This window comes from Orcinus orca, chromosome 18, assembly GCF_937001465.1.
Source record: "Orcinus orca chromosome 18, mOrcOrc1.1, whole genome shotgun sequence".
Classification (NCBI taxonomy): Eukaryota; Metazoa; Chordata; class Mammalia; order Artiodactyla; family Delphinidae; genus Orcinus; species Orcinus orca.
Genome location: NC_064576.1, coordinates 29,803,406 through 29,821,038, shown reverse-complemented (window position 1 = coordinate 29,821,038; position 17,633 = coordinate 29,803,406). Strand labels below are relative to the sequence as shown.

The window sequence follows — 17,633 nt, the reverse complement described above, 5'->3', positions numbered from 1 at the left end:
TCCTATCTCTCCAAAACTGTCTCTAACCACTGCCCTTCAGTCTTGCAGCCACAGTGCACACTTTCCCTTCTTCCGAGCACCCTCCTCTCTGACTGGCTACCATCGACTTTTTTAAGGGCTCACTCTAGCTGTCCACTTCCTCCAGGAAGCCTTCTGGACACTCCCTTTCCCCGTTAGCTGCCCTTTTGTGTAGTTTCACCAACCTCATGCTACCACTATCACACGTGTATCACACTTCATTGTGATTCTTCGTTCTTTTGTCCACCTCTTCTACCCTACTGTAAGCTTAGCTTTGTGTAGCCAACACTTAGTTACAGCGTCTGATTCATAACAGGTACTTGACATTTTTTCTACACGGAACTGTGTAGGTATATAGAAATGTTCCCCACTCTGTAACAGCAGACAAGGCCGACATATCACTTCTGCACCCTGGCAAAGGAGCTTCTGAGCACGACTGGCGTCCTCTGGGTGCGGGGCCTCCTGACTGGCAGCGCCCAGGTCCCTCCCTCGACGAACAGGACTCAGCGGCGCGCCCCCTAGCGTCTCCGGCTGATAATACAGGCATGGGAGGGCGCCGGAGAGCACGCGGTCCCAGACCCGCGCTTGGCGCATGCGTGGCACTGGAGCAGTCCCGTCGGTTCGGAAGAGTCCAAGCGCGAGGGGAGAGAGCTGAGATTCTTTTCCCTTCTGCAATAGGAAGCTGGCTCCTATTCTTTTCCTCTCCGATTGTATCTTAATTTAAAGTGGAAACCTTGACTTGTGGTTCTGTAGCGAGCGATAAAGGAGCTAGAGTGTTGTTAGACTTTTCTAAGTCTCTCGGCACCCCTCCCTCGGGGCGCAAGGTTGGACGGGTCCAGGTCAGGAGCAAGGGGGCGGAAGCGGCGGCGGCTGTCAGAGCTGGAGAAGGGCCGGGCGGAGTGGCCATGGAGAGTCAACGCTGGCTGCCGCTGGAGGCCAATCCCGAGGTGAGCGTGGCTCGGGTCTTGGCCTGAGGCCGCGGGCGGGGGCGGAGGGCACCGGGCTGCCGCCTCTAGTCCCGGGCAGTTTGTCGCTAAATGGTGTTCTCTGTTTCGTTTTCAGGTCACCAACCAGGTGAGTGAGGTGTCTTGTCGCTTGGGACCCTGGCCGCCTACACCCCTGAACTCCCCAGGAGTCTGGGATTTAACTCCGTGAGGGTCCTTCTTGCTCACCTTCAGACGGGCGTGCCCTGTTTGCGGCCGCTTCTCTTCCACCTGGGTCCTGGAGATGCTCCCAGCTGTCTCTGGTCCCATTCCCCGTCATCAGCGTTTCCTGGGTTTTTTGGGTCAGAGGTTTTGAGGGACGTTCACCCTGTATTCCAGTTCCTCTTCTCTCTTCGTTTTGCCTCCTGCTAGTGCCGAATCCATGATTGTCCCAGCCCTGTACCTTCTAGGTAACTAATTTGCCTGCAGCACCTGACTCCAAGCTTTGTAAAGGCTCCCACTCAGTCCTTGTAATCTCATCCGCCACTTGCACCATGAAATCATCTTCCAGTCATCTTCTTTCGCCTGATCAAGTCACTTATCTTCTCCGCCACGCCCCCTTTCTCTTCCAGTTTCTTAAAAGTGGAATTTAGTTGCTTTTATACCATAGGAAAGCTCAATTCCCACGTCATCCTTTGCCAGCTACAACCCTTTAAGTTCGTTTGGGTGTTGGAGGTTCGGGATGGGGAAGGAAGAGGGAACATCTCGCAGCCTCTCGATCAAAAGGACAATAAGTGCTACCAGGTATAAACTTTTTATTTGCTCAGGTGTATTTTGTCTTCTCCTGTTTTTCATTCTCAACAGCAAGTTTACTTTTTACTGCCCTCTTAGTTTATCATACTTCTCCCCCCCCTCAATAATCTTCCTTCTCATCACCAAGGAATAATGATTCATCCTGTACTTCATTGGTGTTCGGTTTTGAAAGCTTGTAGAAAATTCCTTATATAAAGAAAGCAGATAGAAGTGCTTTATTTTAATGTTGTCAGCAAACTATTTTTTTATTCGGGTTTATTACATGCTATTGAAATGATTATTACTGCCTTAATTCTTGTCTCTTTAGTAATCTAGTAATTTAGTAATGAACAAAGCTGGGAACACAGCGTATATCTTTCATGTTATTAAGGTGCCATTTCCTATCAATATTAATTTTCTTTTGTTTTACCCTCTTTGACATTTGTTGTTCATTTTTTTGCCTAAAACATTTTGACAGCTTTGTAAAGAAAAAAATTTTCCTTCTGAAGAAGTCAGTATTTACAACTTCTTATTTAGTGCCCTAGGAAGGAAGCATATTTCTCTCAGACCTAATTCCAGATATTTTTATAACTTTAGTTAAAAATCAATTTACCGTATATCTGGGCTCTGTTCTATTCTATTGATCTATGTGTTTGTTTTGATTACTGTAGTTATATTATTGTGGTCTTGAAATTAAACAGTATGAATTCTCAAACTTCATTCCTTTTCAAAATTGTTTAGGCTGTTTTAGTTTCTTTGCCTTTCGATATAAATTTTAGAATCAGCTTGTCAACTTACACAAAAAATTTTGGTATGATTTTGATGACTAGGCCTATAGATATATTTAGGGGAAAATTAACATCATAACAATATTGAGTCTTGCAATCCATGAAGATGGTACCTCTCATCATTTACCTGGGTCTTTGATTTCTTTCAACAGTGGTCTGTCGTTTTAGCATGTCGATCTTGCACATTTTTTTGTTTGTTTATACCTAAGTATTTAATGATTTTTGGTGCTATTGTAAATGATGGTGTTTTAAAATTTCATTTTCTAGTTGTCCATTGCTATGTATAGAAGTATAATTTATTTTTACATGTTAACTTTGTCCTGCTGCTGTGCTAAATTCACTTACTCTAGTGGCTTTTTTTGGTAGATGCTTTGGGATTTTCTATACAGACAGTCATATTCTCTGTGGTTAGACTGTGTTATTTTTCCCTTTTCAGTCTGTATGCTTTTTATTTATTTTTCTTGTTGAACTAGTTAGGACCTTTAATACAAAATTGAGTAGGATGGAGAGAGAGAGGACATCCTTGTCTTGTTCTGGAACTAGAGGGAAAACATTTGATTTTTGATCATTAGATACGTTAGGTGTAGGGTTTTGGTAGATGCTTTTTTATCAGGTTAAGGAAGTTCCCTTCTTTCCCGAGTTTGCTGAGAGTTTTTATCATGGATCACTGTTGAATTTTCTTAAATGACTTTCCTGTATCTCTTGAAATGATCATTTAAGGAAGAAATAATACTAATCCTACATAAACATAGAAGAGGGGGGCACTTCTCAACTCATTTTATGGCCAGCATTACCAGACAAGCCGTAATAAGAAAAACTGCAGACTCTCCCTCATGAACGTGGATGTAAAAATCCTCTACAAAATATTTGCAAAGAGAATGCAGCAGTATATAAAAAGGATAGTGTATCTTGATGAAGAGCCATTTATTCTGTTATTGCAAAGCTGGTTCACTATTCTAAAGTCAATCAGTGTAATTAACTGTATCAACAGACTAAAAAATACAATCGTTTTCAGATGATACCATTATTATTTTTAATAAGATGTAAGCTTATATAATTGGAAACCTATATTCTAAACCTATGTTCTAATTGGAAACCTTTGTTCCTGAGTAATCTTGGTAGACTATAAAACACATTCGCTTATTCACATCAATTAAATAATATTTGAGGGGCACCTTTTGGAATACCAGATATCTGCGCAGGAGCTGGTTATATTTGGTGATGAAAACATTTATCGTTTTCTGCTTTTCAGTCCATTGGGAAGACAGACAATAAACAAGTAAGCAAACAACTAGTTAGCAATTATTATAAGTGCAGTGGAGAAAATTAATGGTGCAGTGATGAAGACCATCAGGGAAAACATACTAGGTTGGATGGTCACGGGAGGCCATTCTGTGGTGACATAAACAGAGAAAAGATATCATTAGTATATGATTGTACACTATTTCTGGCATGCTTTGGTGTGGTTAAGTTTGTTTTAAATTTATTTTCTATAATTAAAAAAATTTTTTGTGTTAGTTTCTGCTTTATAACAAAGTGAGTCAGCTATACATATACATATATCCCCATATGTCTTCCCTCTTGTGTCTCCCTCCCTGCCACCTTCCCTATCGCACCCCTTTAAATTTATTTTTTAAAGAAGTAATGTACATTTAGTGGGAGAATGGACAAGTATCTAAGAAGTAATCAGTGTAACCAAAATTTTTGTAGTTGTTTCTTTATTCTCTTTATGTTAGTGGCAGAACTGAGAATGGAAAATGAATGGAAATTTAATTAACTCACTCAGAATTTGGAAAATTTATAAATTAAGCCACAGATTAATCCCAACAACAATATCCATCCCCACCTTTTCTTCTTTCCTCAATTGAATGGAATCATAGGCCTTTTACTTATCTTGATTTCACTCTGTTACCATTTGTTGGTTGCATGTGTCATTATACTCAGTGTGAGCAAACACTGTTTAATGCTCTAACAATGCCTAATTGGTATAAGAATGATTAACACATGTCTACTATATGAAGATTGTTAGTAACTGTTAGACGTTAACTAGTAACCATATGTCTCAGTAGATGTAGTAAGTAGTGATTTCTTTTGTTGGTTTATATGCTGTCACTGCCTTCTCAGGATATTTTGTCTTGCTATAGGTAGGACTTACCTAGAATAAAATCAGTTAAATGATAGAAAAAATTATTTAAAAAATTGAAGCTCCATTTTATTTACATATGCATTTAAGGGGTAATAGCAGCTTGTAGCTGATGGAAAGTTACAGGTAATTAAGCATCAGGAATTATAACTTTTTTTTTAAAAGAACATTTTGTGATGTGGGCAATCATAGAATTTCCTTTTATGACCACACTAGATTTTCATCTTGATTATGTTTTGTGATTGAGTATTGCACAGCCACATTATGTAATTTTAAATATTGTGTTTTAGAACCACCCATTTCTGATGTGGAAATTCCCTAGAAATATTCCTAATTGTGGATTTTATTGAATAGGCAAAATATTTTCTGGCTGAAGGAAAAGAAATTTACTTAACATAATTGTTGTATTTAGTTGCTTAGTGTTGGAAAAAGATTTAGAAGTCATCTGCTAAATTATTGCCATGAACATACAAATATTCATTAGTTAGTGTTTCCCATCTTGGGAAAAACACCCTTGTTACCCTGACCTCCTCTACTACCTCCTCTCTGTTTCCCTTCTTTGTAAATTTTCACAAAGCATTGTCCATAGATGCTCTTGCTACTTTCTTATCAGCGTTTTTTTTTCCTGTATTCACTCCCATCTAGTTTGCTTCTATCCTCACCATTTCACAGTAACTACTTTTCTCAAGTTTACTAATCACGACTTGGCCAGATCCAGCGTTCACTTTTCTGTCACCATTTTCTTGATCTCTCAGCAACATTTGGTAGAGTAGCCCACTCCATCCCTCTTGAAACATCTTTTCTTGGCTGCTGTGATAATTCTGGTTTTCCTCCTATTTCTCTGACTGCTTCTTAGATTTGCCTTTGCTGGATCATTTCCCTTCCAATTACTAAGGAGTTCCTCAGAACTTTGTCCTACACTGCTAATCTTTTTATATTTTCTGTTGTATAGCACTAGTACTGTCAGTTGTCACCTATTCTGTGTGACAGATCCTGTGTTCCTCCAAGTCCTGACTTCTCTACAGAATTGGAAACTACTATATTCAGCTACTGTTTTTACAGTATATCTCCATTTGGATGTCTTATAGATATCTCAAGTTTAACATGGCTGAAAAAGAAATCTGGCTTTACATCCTCTCGTTTCTCCTGCAAATCCACTTCCCCAGTCTTTTAAGGGTACCACCATTTATACAGTGCCCAAGTCAATGTCATTAATTCTTCACAACTATGCTAGTTTGGAGAGGCCATTCTTGTACTGATTTAATTTCTTGGGTTTGAATCTCTGCTCTGAGACTATAGGCAGTTACCTAGCCTCTTTGTACCTCAGTTTCTTAGTTTCTTATAACCCCTCCTAATCCTGTAAAATTGTTGTAAGGATGAAATAAATTGCTGCATGTAAATTATGTATAGCAATGTATAGAACAAAGCATGCACTCTGTGAAGTTAACTGTTTTTAATATTTTTCTTGACCTAAGCTCTCAGATCCAATGATCTGCAACTCTGGTAGACTCTTCTTTCAGAATCTATCCCAAACCTGGCCATTCTGTTCATTTCTACCACTATGTACCAAGCCACCATCATCCTTTGTTTGGACAACTGCAGTAGCTTCCTAACTAGTTTTTGTGCTTCTCCCTTTACCTCCCTAAAATATATTCTCAATATACACCCAAGGAGATTTTATAAAAATGCAAATCACGTCTGTGTTTCCCTGCTTAAAACACTCAAAACACAAAACAGCCTTCCATTGCTTGTCCTTAGAATGCACTTCAAGCTGCTTACTATGGCCTGATGGGGAGGTACTGCCTGCCTCCCACTTTTGCTGGGCTGCAGTCTTTGAATGCCCGTCCTGTTCCTGCTTCAGTCTTTGTACTAGCTCATCCTTTGCTTGAATCATTCTGATCTGGGTTGTTTCATGGCTGGTTCTTGTCATTTGTGTCTTAACTTAAAGTCCTCTCCTCAGTGAGTCTTTCCTGATTATGCAGGTCATGTTCCTTCCTTTTCCCACCACTGGCCCTGAATCTACACTGACATCATGTCTTGTTTTCATAATACTTAACCACCTTGTGAAATTATCTTGTTTATGTGTTTACTTGTTTGTTGTGTGTATCATACCACTAGAATGTAAGTTCTGTGAGAACGAGGACAAGTCTGAAGTACTAAGAATGGTGCCTGGCCCATAGGGGGCTCTCAACAAATAGTTATTGAATGGAAGAATGAATAAATTTTATATAGCTCCTTTCATGCTCCAGAAAATCTTTCTTAAAATTATCTTTAATGTCATGAATCTTTTGCTTGAATACTTCAGTGAGCAGTATTCTATCTCATAAAGTGATTTAGTTTTTTATTATCATGAGAATAATGTATAATTAGAAGAATTATATTTCTTTATATTGAAACAAAATCTGCTTTCCTGTAACTTCCTCCAGTTGTCTGTCATCCTCCCATTGAAACCATACAGAGTAAATCTAATTGCTTCTTCATGATATTACTAGAAATATTGGGGGAAAAGGATTATAATAATTTAAGTTTTCTTCGAACATGCCCAGATTCTCCAGCTGTGATGTCTTCCAAAACCTTATCATTCCTGGTGACCTTTCTTTGAGCCTGATTATTTGTTGTCATCCTTCATAAAATAGGCCTACCAGAGCTGATAGCATATTCCACTCTGAATAATCTGTGTTGAAATAGTGTGTTACTAAATTATCCTGATAATACAACTTTTAAAGCAGATCAGCATTGCATCACTTACGTTGACAATTGTGTAGTCCATATTGAGCCTGCAATAAAGTAAACTCCTTTTTTTCTTGGTTCCTACATAAAGTGTTTTTAGTATTTCCCCATTCTGTACTTAAGTAATTTCATTTTTGTTTGTTTACTAAATAGCTATTAAAATTCATTTGGCTGGTTTCCAGACTTTAAAAACCATTGTTTTCTCATTTAACTATTAGTTATTTTCCTAGTTCTGCATCTAGCAGTTACTACTAGTATACTTTTACTAGTAGTGATATCAAGCAATTACTAGATAAGTATAATTTCTGTCATAACCCAAATCATTAGTAAATTAGTAACAAGGCAGAATCTATTGCTGTCCTGAGCTGGCCATTAAAGACCAGAGCAAGTGACTTAAGAACAAATTTGAAAGGAAGGTAGATTTAATTTTTCTTTTGTTTTTATATATTTATGTAATCAGAGTTTTTGTTACTTGACTATCACCTAAAGAATGAGGAGGAATTCATTAAAAATGAGAGGGAGGGCTTCCTTGGTGGCGCAGTGGTTGAGAGTCTGCCTGCTAATGCAGGGGACACAGGTTCGAGCCCTGGTCTGGGAAGATCCCACATGCCGCAGATCAACAAGGCCCCTGAGCCACAACTACTGAGCCTGCATGTCTGGAGCCTGTGCTCCGCAACAAGAGAGGCCGCGATAGTGAGAGGCCCGCGCACCGCAATGAAGAGTGGCCCCCGCTTGCCACAACTGGAGAAAGCCCTTGCACAGAAACGAAGACCCAACACAGCCATAAATAAATAAATAAATAAATAAATAAATAAATAAATAAATTTTAAAAAATGAGGGGGAGAGGCTAACAGTTTTTCAGATATAAGTCCAGTTTGTGTGCAAAAGCAAGGTAAGGGATGGTTATCGACCCTTTGAGAACTTGAAGAGTTCGTTGTGGCTAAAATTAGAGAACAAAGTACAGAAAGGTACTTTAAGCAGTGAGAGACAAGTAAATAAGCACCAGAACATCCAGAGCTTGGCATGTGGGTTCTGGCAGCATGACCTTGAAGAGTCACAGAACCTCCCAGGCTCAGTTTTCTCGTTGGTGAAAGGATGTAATAATAAAACCTCCTTTGCAGTAAAGGTGAAGTGCATTAAAGTTCCTAGCATAGTTTCTGATACAAGATACTATTTTAAAATATTTACAAATAAATTAAAATATTCTGTATCTGGTGGAAATTTTCTCTTGGACCATTGAAAAGGATAAGTTAACCAAGGATCTTTTGGGGGCACATATTCTAATTTACTAATTGTTTTTCTTGATAGGCCAAACGTTAGTGTGGCATTATAAAAATTTAGTGAGCTAGTCAGTCAGAATTTTTTGTTATTTTATTACCCAATGTTTAAAAAAGCCTGAAGACAGATATTAAAGGTTATGAATTCCTTTATTATATTTGATGCAAACAGGATGCTTCTAATTGTGTAGAGATGGCTTTGCAAGTGCCTATACTATATAGAATTCTTTGTAAGCTGGAGAGATTTTTTGGGAATAGTTTTAAAACTGGCATTATGTTTTATCCCAGTTTTGTAAATTTGAAGAAAATACATGCATATCAGTTCTGTAGATTTGTATCTTTGAAACTACATCTATTGTAAAAATAACACTTTTTAAAAACACTGGAAGATAAAAAGTTGAGTTCCATACCATCCAAGCTAACTACTATTAATATTTAATATTTTAGAGAATTTCTTTTTAATCTTTCTCTATTTGACTATGATCATCACAAATGCACGTAGGTTCTTCTTTTTCCTTTAATTATAAAAGTAGGATACCTTCATTATTTTAAAAAAAGTGAGAGGTAAAAGTTGGAGACTTTCTTCCTCACCTTTTCTCCGAAGCCCAGAGGTAGTTACTAGGCATAGCCTCTTTTATTCTTTCTATGCATATGATGACATAATTGTTGTATTTAGTTGTATTTAGTTCCTGTGTGAGTCTGACCCATAACAATCTGGAGTCAGAGGTTGCATCGATGTACTTAATAGATATTAGTTAAATTGAACGTCTTTTTATCAATCTTATTTGATTGGCTATATGAGTAAAAAGTTGAGGAAAAGTATGATTCCAGTTAAATTTTAATCATTTTTTTATATTTAATTTAATCTTCTATTTAATCATTGATGTGTCCTCAGTTTGATACTAATCACTCTCACTACAACTGCTGCCTTTGGAGCTTGGTAATTTTTATACTCTTTAGCTTTGGCTGACATGGAACAAGTTTACAACTTCAAGGTAATTTGCCAATTTTCTCCAGACTTTTTTCACTAAGATGTTTAACTGTTACTTTCAGTTTGCAGCACAGATGTAAAAATTACTCTGTTACATGTACCTCTTGTTTTATAACTTTATAGCAATATGGCTATTGGGGGTACATAATATTAACAAATAAATTTAAATTCTTTTATCAGGGTTTATGATACTTTTCCTTGACAGTATGCCTTTTAGAGCTGTCAGTCCTGTGCAGGTAGTATTTGGAGTATTTGGAGCTGATAAATGCCTGGTTTTAGATTAGAAGCCAAATGTATCTTTCCTACCTCTTTAACTTGGCACAAATAAAAAGTATATGTAAAATATTCATTATAAACATAGCTTAACAGACATGTGTAGACATACAGATGGCTAGATTATCTATTAAGATAGAGATACAATCTTTAACAAATTCAACAAATTTCTTGCAAGTTCAGCAAATAGAACTTGAGTGTCTATGGTTTGGCCAGTACAGTGCTAGGCAGTGGGACTAAAAAGATGAATAAGACACAGTTCCTTCCTTTGGCTTTGCAGTCAGTTTTAGTCCTTTTTTAGTTTCTAGATAGAATTGAATATTGAGGAGGGCATAGACTAAGAATTTCAGAGAAAGTGGAGAAGGGAGAGGGAAGTAGTTTGGAATACTTCATTGAACTTTATTAAAGTCTGGAATCATGAATAGGAATCAGATGAAGAATAGGTATTAACTAGAGAAGGCCATTGATTTCTGTGGCCCCAGACTGTTGCAGAGCATGTGACTTGATGAATCTATGGATGTTGAGCACATTCTGCCAAGATAAGTTTTTTAATTCAGAGTATTTCTTATTGAATGTATCTAAGACCTTATTTTTTACCAACCATACTATCAGTAAGTAGCGTTTTTTCTACAGGCAGAGAATTGGAGGGATGTGGAGAGTGGTCCTTTAAATGTCTTGTCTTGTCTTGTAGAACCTGACTGTGAGATGAATAACACTGTTTATGTAATAGGGCATGGCTTCCATTGGTTTTGCAAGATCTCATTTGATGATCTAAGTATGTGTGATCGTTCTTCAGGGAGAAATACCCAAGGCACCTTTTTATTTTTAAATCTCAGTTAATGTTGGAGCTTCCCTGGTGGCGCGGTGGTTGAGAGTCCGCCTGCCGATGCAGGGGACACGGGTTCGTGCCCCGGTCCGGGAGGATCCCACATGCCGCGGAGCGGCTGGGCCCGTGAGCCATGGCTGCTGAGCCTGCGCATCCGGAGCTTGTGCTCCGCAACGGGAGAGGCCACAACAGTGAGAGGCCCGCGTACCACAAAAAAACAAACAAAAAAACCCAAACAACAAAAAAGCAACTTAAAGATAATGTTAGACCAGTAGATACTATAATGTATTCTCAAAGTAAGGTATAATGATGCATTTTTAGTATGTTTTTTGTTTCCTCTACTCCTTTATTATTTCTATCATGTAAAATTTATTTTGTGATGGTGAACTTTTTAAAACCATCAATTTCCTTCAGTACAGGCATTTATTGAGTTTATTGTGAAATTGACATCATTCTTATTATTATGTTCTTTTTTCCTTTTCTCTCTGCAGTAGATTAGGGTCTGATATTTTATTTCCCTATGAATTCTTAAGAGTTTGAAAAAACCACTGCTCTTTTGTTACAGTTTTTTTTTTTGCTAGATGTAGGGGAGACAGTGAAGCTGAGTAGGTTTCATTGTGTACTGAAAGTCAGGAAGCCAGCAGGTTACTTTATTTTTTATATAATTTTTTTAAAAATATTTATTTATTATATATATATTTATTTATTTATTTTGGCTGCACCTGGACTTAGCTGCGGCATGTGGACTCTTAGTTGCGGCATGCGTGCGGGATCTAGTTCCCTGATCAGGGATTGAACCGGACCCCCTGCATTGGGAGCGCAGAGTCTTACCCCCTGGACCGCCAGGGAAGTCCCAGGTTACTTTTTATATCAAGCATTTCCTGGTGTTCCCACAAGTTGCTTGGACTTTTTTGGCCTTATACACTCTTTGTTCATTGATAAAACTTGTGATATCGACCTATCATCTATCTTTAAACCTCAGTCATCATTTTTGATAATTAGGATAGACTATGCTGATTTACTACCAAAATAATTCTTTATGTACTAGAACTTAGATGCATTTCCTTAAAAATCCAATGTTGGGAATGAGTTTAAGATACCAACCAAGCCACTTGTATGTGTTCGGTGAAGTCCTGACTTATTATGTTCAATCCCAAAGTAATGGATTTTGAAAAACGGAGTTTTGCTTAATATGTTGTAAATTTTAAATGTTTGTTAACTGATATAAATAAATTGCTATCTCTTCCTACCTTATTCATGGAAAACCTGCTTGACTTCATTCTTATTGAACATCAGTAATATTTGTACCTTCCATTCCCTTTTATGTATCAGTATATACACATTATTTCCCTGTTAACACTAAACTGGTTGTTTCCCCTTTTTACCAGTTTCTCAAACAATTAGGTCTGCATCCTAACTGGCAGTTTGTTGATGTATATGGAATGGATCCTGAACTCCTTAGCATGGTACCAAGACCAGTGTGTGCAGTGTTGCTTCTCTTCCCTATTACAGAAAAGGTAATTGTTAAGTAAGATATAGTTTCCAGTAAATGCAGAATTCTCTTTCAATGTTGAATTAAACCTATGCTGTTGAATTAAACCTATGAATTAAGAACAGATGACTCCCTTCTTGCATAAAATGAGGAAATCTAGACAGGGGGGGACATCCTAAAAATCTAGTTTTATTAAAGAGATGTATTTAGATTTTGATTTGTAGATTGACAGAGAAGCCCTGAGTCTTTTAAACTCTGGTAGTTTTTTTTTTTTTTTATAAAATATGGTTAGTTTGCCTCAACTGTTTTGATGTGACATTTAACCACAATTTGATGTGTATACTTTAGAACTGTTAAGTACTAGGATATTCTTAAATCTGTCTTAGAAAATATATGAATAAAGAATATTCAAAATTTTAATATATAAAATATGTAAATGTTTTCAATATATACGTAAAGAAATCTTTGTTTTAAGGAGGTAGATGTAACTAATGACATGGGTTACATTATTTTCAGAATAAACTTGATTTGGGTGAGAATCGTTAAGCTTAAATACAATTTAATTGGCAGATTTAGGATATGTTGGGGATTATAAACAGCTATTCTTAGCTCTCTGTATCTAAGTTCAAATCTCCATTTTTCAGGCCTTCTAGAATGATATCTTATAGCCATGTGCATTATGGAGCCATTTTAAAACAGTTTTGAGTCTGTATCTTTCTGATTTTTATTTTTAAACTTAGAAATAATAAGATGAACTCAACATTGTAAAAAATGAAGTAAATGGGAAGATGTGAGGAATGAGTATTTATACTTACATAAGTAGAAAATATAGTGGCATCTGCCACTTTCTGATATCTCTTACAATTTGGTCGGTCCCTATTTCAGCTCATAAGTGACATAATAAAAATCACTCAAAGGATATCTAGTGGATGGTTTAGGAAATATGAAGTGTTTCAATCTCTAAGTTCTAATTTAGAAACTGATTATGTAGTTGTGAATGGCTTCAGCATACTAATAGCAAAAGAATTGTTATGGGTACATCATTATCTTTTAAATAAAGTCAGTTACAGTGTTTTAAATGTGCTTTACACTATTAATTTATTTCTCTCTGATATTTTTGTTGTCTTTAATTATGGCAGACCACAGTGAAAACACAGTCACTTTCCTTTTTCCTATACTTGCTCTGAATCATTTTAGGATTTTTTTTCTAAACCTTAAATCTTGAGAAGTTATCAAACTTTTTGATAACTTTATGGTAAGTTTTTGATAACTTCAAACTCTTGCTTTGTCACCAAGGAACATTGATATTAAGCAACAACAATAACAAACTAAACTCTAGGACTGTACAAAACATTTCAGCCCAAGACCTTACTGTATTGAACTTTTCAGTTTTTATCAGTTGAACTTATATGAATGAATTAATGGTTCAGAATTTATTCTGAAAATATTTACAAATTTAATTTTGGATATATGTATAACTGGTTCACTTTGCTGTACAGCAGAAACTAACACAACATTGTAAATCAACTATACTCTAATAAAAAATAGTAAAAAATTAAAAAAATAAAAATTTGATTTAGGAGCACATTTATAAAAATTATTTTTTCAGGCACAGGTACGTTTGTTGTTAAAAGCAGTTCCTTAATTATGGGTTTTAAATAGACATCATTTGTTTCTTTTATCACAGGGGTCAGCAGACTTTTTCTGTGAAGGGTCAGCTAGTAAATATTTTCAACTTTGCAGGCCTGATAGTCTCTATTATAACTATTCAACTTTGCCTTTTAGTATGAAAACAGCCATAGACAATACAAAAATAAAACTTTACTTACGAAACCAGGCAGTGGGCCAGGTTTGGCCTGTAGCCTGTGGGCTGTAGTAGGGCTCCCTACTCTATTGGAATCTGAAAATTATAGGAAAACAATAAACAAAACAATAAAATCATCTTCCTACTCTCTTCCTTCTCCTCACTTTTGTTTTTAAATTTATTTAATTAAATAATTTATTTATTTTGGCCACATAGGCTCTTAGTTGTGGCATGCGGGATCTAGTTCCTTGACCAGGGATCGAACCTGGGCCCCCTGCATTGGGAGCACGGAGTCTTACCCACTGGACCACCAGGGAAGTGGAGGAAGTCCCCATCCTCACTCAGTTTTTTAAATATTTATTTTATTCAGGTATAGTTGATTTACAATGTTGTGTTAATTTCTCTCCCCACCCATTTTTTAACCTCATTATTTTTAACGCTTTTTACAATTGGAAAAATGAGGCACAGAGACATTAAGTAACTTGTTGGAGTTGCACAGCTAATAATGGCAGAGCCAGATTGTGGGTTAAGGCAATCAGATGTAGAGCTCACACTTTTGACATTATTGTACCATATTGTTTTTACAATCAGTTGTTATAGATAATGGTGAATGTTATGAATACCATATACTTATAAATATAGTGTTAATTTTGTTAATATAATATGATGTAACAGTATAGAAATGTGAAAAATAGAAAGTAAAAATCCTCTAGTAATCTCTTATCCCAGATCTCTTATCTCTTATCTGTTAAGTTTTTCTATATCCTTTAACACTTTTCAATGCATATATAAAGTAAATATTTTTAAAACATAAATGAGAATCATATTAATATATACTGGCCTGTAACCACTCTATAATCATGGACAGATTTCTATGTCAGAATATGTAAATCTATTTTATTCTTTTTAAAATGTTTTATAGTATTGCATTCACATATGCCATGTTAACCAAATCCCCATTGATGTATATTTAGAGTTTTTCCATATTTATATTTAAGTCCTTTTTAATATATTATTTTCACATGTAGGCTACTGATTTTTTTTTGATAGTATGAAATATTCAGAACAGAAGAAGAGGAAAAAATAAAATCTCAGGGACAAGATGTTACATCATCAGTATATTTCATGAAGCAAACCATCAGCAATGCCTGTGGAACAATTGGACTAATCCATGCTATTGCCAACAATAAAGACAAGATGCACTTTGGTAAATAATTTTTCATTACTGCTATCTTCCCCCTGCTTAAGTTATAAGTTAACTTACTGAGCAGTAGGTGGTGTTCTAGTTCTTTCTTTCAAAGTATCAAATAAAGCTTTTCCTCCCTTCTTTCTTTTATAATGGGAATGTATATACTGTTAGGGGAAATATTAATACTCCCCAGGTTTAACAAATAGCTTAAGCCCTATCATTTATCCCAATATTCTTATATTCCTAACTTACCAGTAAAAGGGTTTTACCTGAGAAATAGTTAGCATGCTTCTAGTATTTTCATATCTCAGTCTCTTTGAGATAGCAAGGCTTTTCAATTTTATCATCTTTAATATTCTCAGAATCTGGATCCACCTTGAAAAAATTCCTGGAGGAGTCTGCATCAATGAGCCCTGAAGAACGAGCCAGATACCTGGAGAACTATGACGTCGGTACCTTTTTCTGTCTTGATCTCATGTGTGGGCAAAATTCTCTGGGATTGTAGATTCTTTTGGGGGGTTTGTCTTGAAACCGTATATTATGCAATTATGGATTTTTGTTGTATCCATTAAAACAGCCCTTTTGTACTTTTGTAACATTATCTGAAATATCCATAAATGTTGATAAATTGCCACTTCTTTTCTATGTCCAGAGCTGAATGAGAGAAAAAAGGCAATTTGATTTAACAATTTATAAAATATCTTATGATTGACTGTTCCTTACCATTCCCTCCCTATAATAAATATATGCTTGGCAATACCCTGTGTGTCTTTCACTGGGAATTTGGAACAAGGCTGAAGACCAATGGAAAAAACAAAGGTTTAAAGGTAGATGTTAGAATATTCTCTAGCTATTTTATCAGTGTAATATTTTTGCATGTGTGAGGACACAGGCCACATAGTCTAAGACGTTTTAAATGATTGTACCTTTTCATAGAATTTAGATTGGTATTTACATTTTATTCTATTTGAAATCTATTTTTCTTTTGAAGGCTTTTTACCTTTTAATGACATTATTAAGTAGATTGTAAGTTCTTTGAAATTAGAAACAGTATAGTGTACAAATTATTTGGCCAGAACAATGTGTTAGGCAGAGTTTGTGCCCAATAAATCCATTGACTTGATTATGTTGTTTTAGCATTCTAATGTACTTTGATTATTTTAAGTTGTATTTTCTTTAAGAAAACCTGCTGATCTCATAAAACGTCTTTATTTTACATAAAAATAAAATGAACAACATAAAAGTCACCAGTAATCCCACCAATGAGAGGTAGCCACCATTTATATTTTTAATAGGGAATATATAATTGTACGCACAATATTTTAAAACAAAAATTTGATCACACGTAATATTGTTTTATAACTTGCTTTTTTCACGTAACTTATCACAAACATATTACATACCAGTAAGTATATATTTGACATCATCATTTAATGGCTGCGTAGCTTTCCATAGTGTAGTATTTTATTTAACCAATAAATTATTGTCAGAAATTTAATATTTTTCCCTTTTTTTCACCATTTGAAAAAATACTACAAGGTATATCATTGTAGCTAAGTCTTTGCAAATATCATTAGTGATATATAATTATGTACAGTTATATGTAAATATATAAACTCCTAGAAGAGAAATTGCTGGACGAAATAGTTTGCATGTTTTTAAAGCTTTGATACTTATTGCCAAATTGCCATTCATAAAGGTACTTTCACCCGTAGTTTACTTTGACTGTTTCTCTTCATCTTTGTTAATAGTGCCTATTATAAGAGCATTTTTTTTTTTTTTTAAGTTCAGGAACCTAAAATCTCTAGCTTCTGTTAAATGCATGCCTTTTGCTCCACATTTCTAAAGTGCTGACTGAAGCTGCATGATTAAGCATAAATACAGCCAGAGCTGCAGAATAGCATGTAACCTGGAGAAACAGATGAGCTAAGCTTCTTCAGTCTCTATCTGTGAGATGCTTACTTTATTCTAGTCTCAGTTGAATAAAGTGTTAAATGTTAGTTCCAGCAATTAAATAAGGTAAATGACTCCCACTTACCCCTGGCAATTACAAATAAGCAGATACTCAGTTTCCTAAGGTTTCAGAGATTTGAGGGTTGGAAAGCACAGCAATTCATTTGCTTACTCAGAAATCATTCTTAAATATTTAGTGTTAAACTGTTCCAAAAATCTCCTCCGATTTGTTTCTTAACAAGGCTTTAGATGTTAAAATTTAGCATTGTTGTTTTCATTTAAAAAGTTGGATATAGTCATTTGTTCCTGTTAATACTTTATATTCTTATTACAGGCCATTCGAGTTACTCATGAGACCAGTGCCCATGAAGGTCAGACTGAGGTATTTCACATTTTTCAAAACTTTTCCTGCCACTTGTAAATTTAACCATAGT

At 35.7% G+C, this 17,633-nt stretch overlaps 1 protein-coding gene across 4 annotated transcripts in view; it reads left to right on the top strand.

The window, feature by feature from the left end:
• The first annotated feature begins 1,080 nt into the window (after window positions 1-1,080).
• UCHL3 (ubiquitin C-terminal hydrolase L3) overlaps window positions 1,081-17,633 on the top strand; it is a 43,920-nt gene continuing 27,367 nt past the window's right edge. For 2 of the 4 annotated variants that reach the window (XM_049701000.1, XM_049701002.1), the window contains exons 1-4: window positions 12,150-12,278; window positions 15,108-15,264; window positions 15,609-15,694; window positions 17,534-17,581. In XM_049701000.1, the coding sequence (XP_049556957.1) occupies window positions 12,204-12,278; window positions 15,108-15,264; window positions 15,609-15,694; window positions 17,534-17,581 (366 nt within the window). In that variant the 5' untranslated portion in view covers window positions 12,150-12,203. Of the gene's footprint in view, window positions 1,093-1,601; window positions 1,746-12,149; window positions 12,279-15,107; window positions 15,265-15,608; window positions 15,695-17,533; window positions 17,582-17,633 lie in introns of those variants that run through there. The other 2 variants (XM_004284281.4, XM_033414047.2) reach the window with 2 other exon arrangements.